The following is a 2,034-nucleotide window of genomic DNA, read 5'->3' as shown; positions in this document are numbered from 1 at the left end:
GAATTGTCTGGTCTGAATTGCGGCAATTGGGACTGATTAAGTCTAGAAGTGCAGTTGGATGTCTATCTGGTCCTCCTGAGGAATTAAACAGTTACTTTGTAAAGGTGACCGGTGATGTGGTCGATGATGATGTTGAACAATCGATGGACATGAACTTTCTGCGGGAAGTGTTCGATGACGGCAAGTTTCACTGGAATTACATCTATCCGAAGGATATTAACCGAGCTCTCTCGAGGATCAAGTCCAGGGGCCACTGGTAGTGACGGCATCTCGATTAACATCATAAAATTGGTCCTGCCTTACATCATGCCGGTCATTGAACACATATTTAATTACTCACTATCTTATGGCACCTTCCCGGATTGCTGGAAAACGTCTGTAGTATGCCCAATACCGAAGATAAAGAGCCCTTCTCTACCACAGCATTACAGACCAATCGCAATACTGCCAACAATTTCAAAGGCTCTTGAGAGAATCGTATGTGAGCAGATGCAAGGTTATCTAGAGNATAATGCTCTGTGNGATCCCTGTCAGTTTGCGTATAGAAAANGACACTCTACACAGACCAGTGTAATCAGGATTNTAGACNACGTCAGGAAAGCTGTTGACAAAAGGATGATCACGATCTGGGTGCTCTTTGATCTCTCTAAGGCATTTGATCGGGTGCAATGTCCGATCTTATTGGATAAGCTGGCTAGCTATAATTTTTCGAGTCATGCTCTCAATTGGTTAAAGTCCTACTTAATCAATAGATCCCANGTAGTTCGTGATCNTGTAACTTCTAGATTATCATCTTNGGCTAAATTANATGCTGGTGTTCCTCAGGGCTCCGTTCTGGGACCTCTTTTATTTACTTTGTATCTAAAAGACTTTGGCGGCATTTTGTCGCACTGTAAGTACAATTTTTACGCAGACGACCTGCTGTTATACATTCATTGCGACTCGCGTGATCTTTCGAATAGCATCGCTAAAATTAACACGAACATACGAAGCATTGTCTCCTGGACAACAAGAAATAAACTTGTTTTGAACCATGAAAAGACTCAAGCTATCATCCTGGGGTCGGCGAGATTTATTAATACAATCGACTATAACACGCTACCTGATATTAAAGTTGAAAGCACTACAGTGCAACTGACTTCTCATGTCAACTATCTTGGAGTCACAATCTCTAACAACCTTTCCTGGGGCAAGCACGTGACGAGCGTTGTAAGTAAAGTTCGGAAAGCACTGTACCAGCTCAAGCTTTGCAAGNATCTGCTACCTCAGCCACTCAAGAAGAATTTNGTCACGATCCTTATTCTTCCACATTTNGACTATTGCTGCTGCATAATGACTGANATTACTGCAGAGCATAATTTACGTCTACAGAGAGCCATGAATGCATGCGTCAGATACATTTTTAATGTCAGAAGAGATGCACATATAACTCCGTACTATCATACTTTTCAGTGGCTTAAGACAGACCAGAGAAGGAACTACTTTGTCTGCAGTTTGTTATATCTTATATTGACGACTCGCAGGCCCCTTATGCTTTTTGCTAACTTTCGTTACCGTGGCGAGACCGATAGAGCGACTAGAGCCGCGGCCAATGATGTCTTTGTTCCTCTTTGTCGCACAGAGACTTACAAGCGTTCTTTTGAATGTTTTGCTGTTGTAGCATGGAATCTCATTCCATCGAGTATACGCGTGATCCAGTCTCTTGATTTATTTAAGGTAAAACTATTCAGTCATTTGCTGGTCAGTGGCGAAAACAGTTAGCTGTGTTGCGCCTTAATTAATAATTATGTTGGTATCATTTTTATATCATTTTACATTTGTTAATTCTTGCACACTTCTGTTATTTTTCGTTAAAATTAATTTCTATCAATTTATATTATATTATATTGTATTGTTAATTTCTATTACTTTATATTTATAAGTAAGTTATGTATTGTTATTTGTAATATTTTTATTACGTTGTATTTTTATTTATGGTGCGCTTTAGGGGACTTGTCCCAGAAGCGCTGAAATAAATAACGCTTCTCTCTCTCT

General features: G+C 39.8%; 1 protein-coding gene across 1 annotated transcript in view; it reads left to right on the top strand.

Moving 5' to 3' along the window:
* Positions 1 to 306: 306 nt before the first annotated feature.
* LOC109862671 overlaps positions 307 to 2,034 on the top strand; it is a 4,212-nt gene continuing 2,484 nt past the window's right edge. Inside the window, exons 1-2 of the mRNA XM_020442780.1 lie at positions 307 to 892; positions 1,661 to 1,716. Of these exons, the coding sequence (XP_020298369.1) occupies positions 307 to 892; positions 1,661 to 1,716 (642 nt within the window). The remainder of the gene's footprint in view (positions 893 to 1,660; positions 1,717 to 2,034) is intronic.

The sequence above is a fragment of the Pseudomyrmex gracilis genome, unplaced genomic scaffold, assembly GCF_002006095.1.
Source record: "Pseudomyrmex gracilis isolate BER0280 unplaced genomic scaffold, ASM200609v1 scaffold_2169, whole genome shotgun sequence".
In the NCBI taxonomy this organism is placed as follows: domain Eukaryota; kingdom Metazoa; phylum Arthropoda; class Insecta; order Hymenoptera; family Formicidae; genus Pseudomyrmex; species Pseudomyrmex gracilis.
This window is presented reverse-complemented; position numbering and strand designations above follow the sequence as displayed.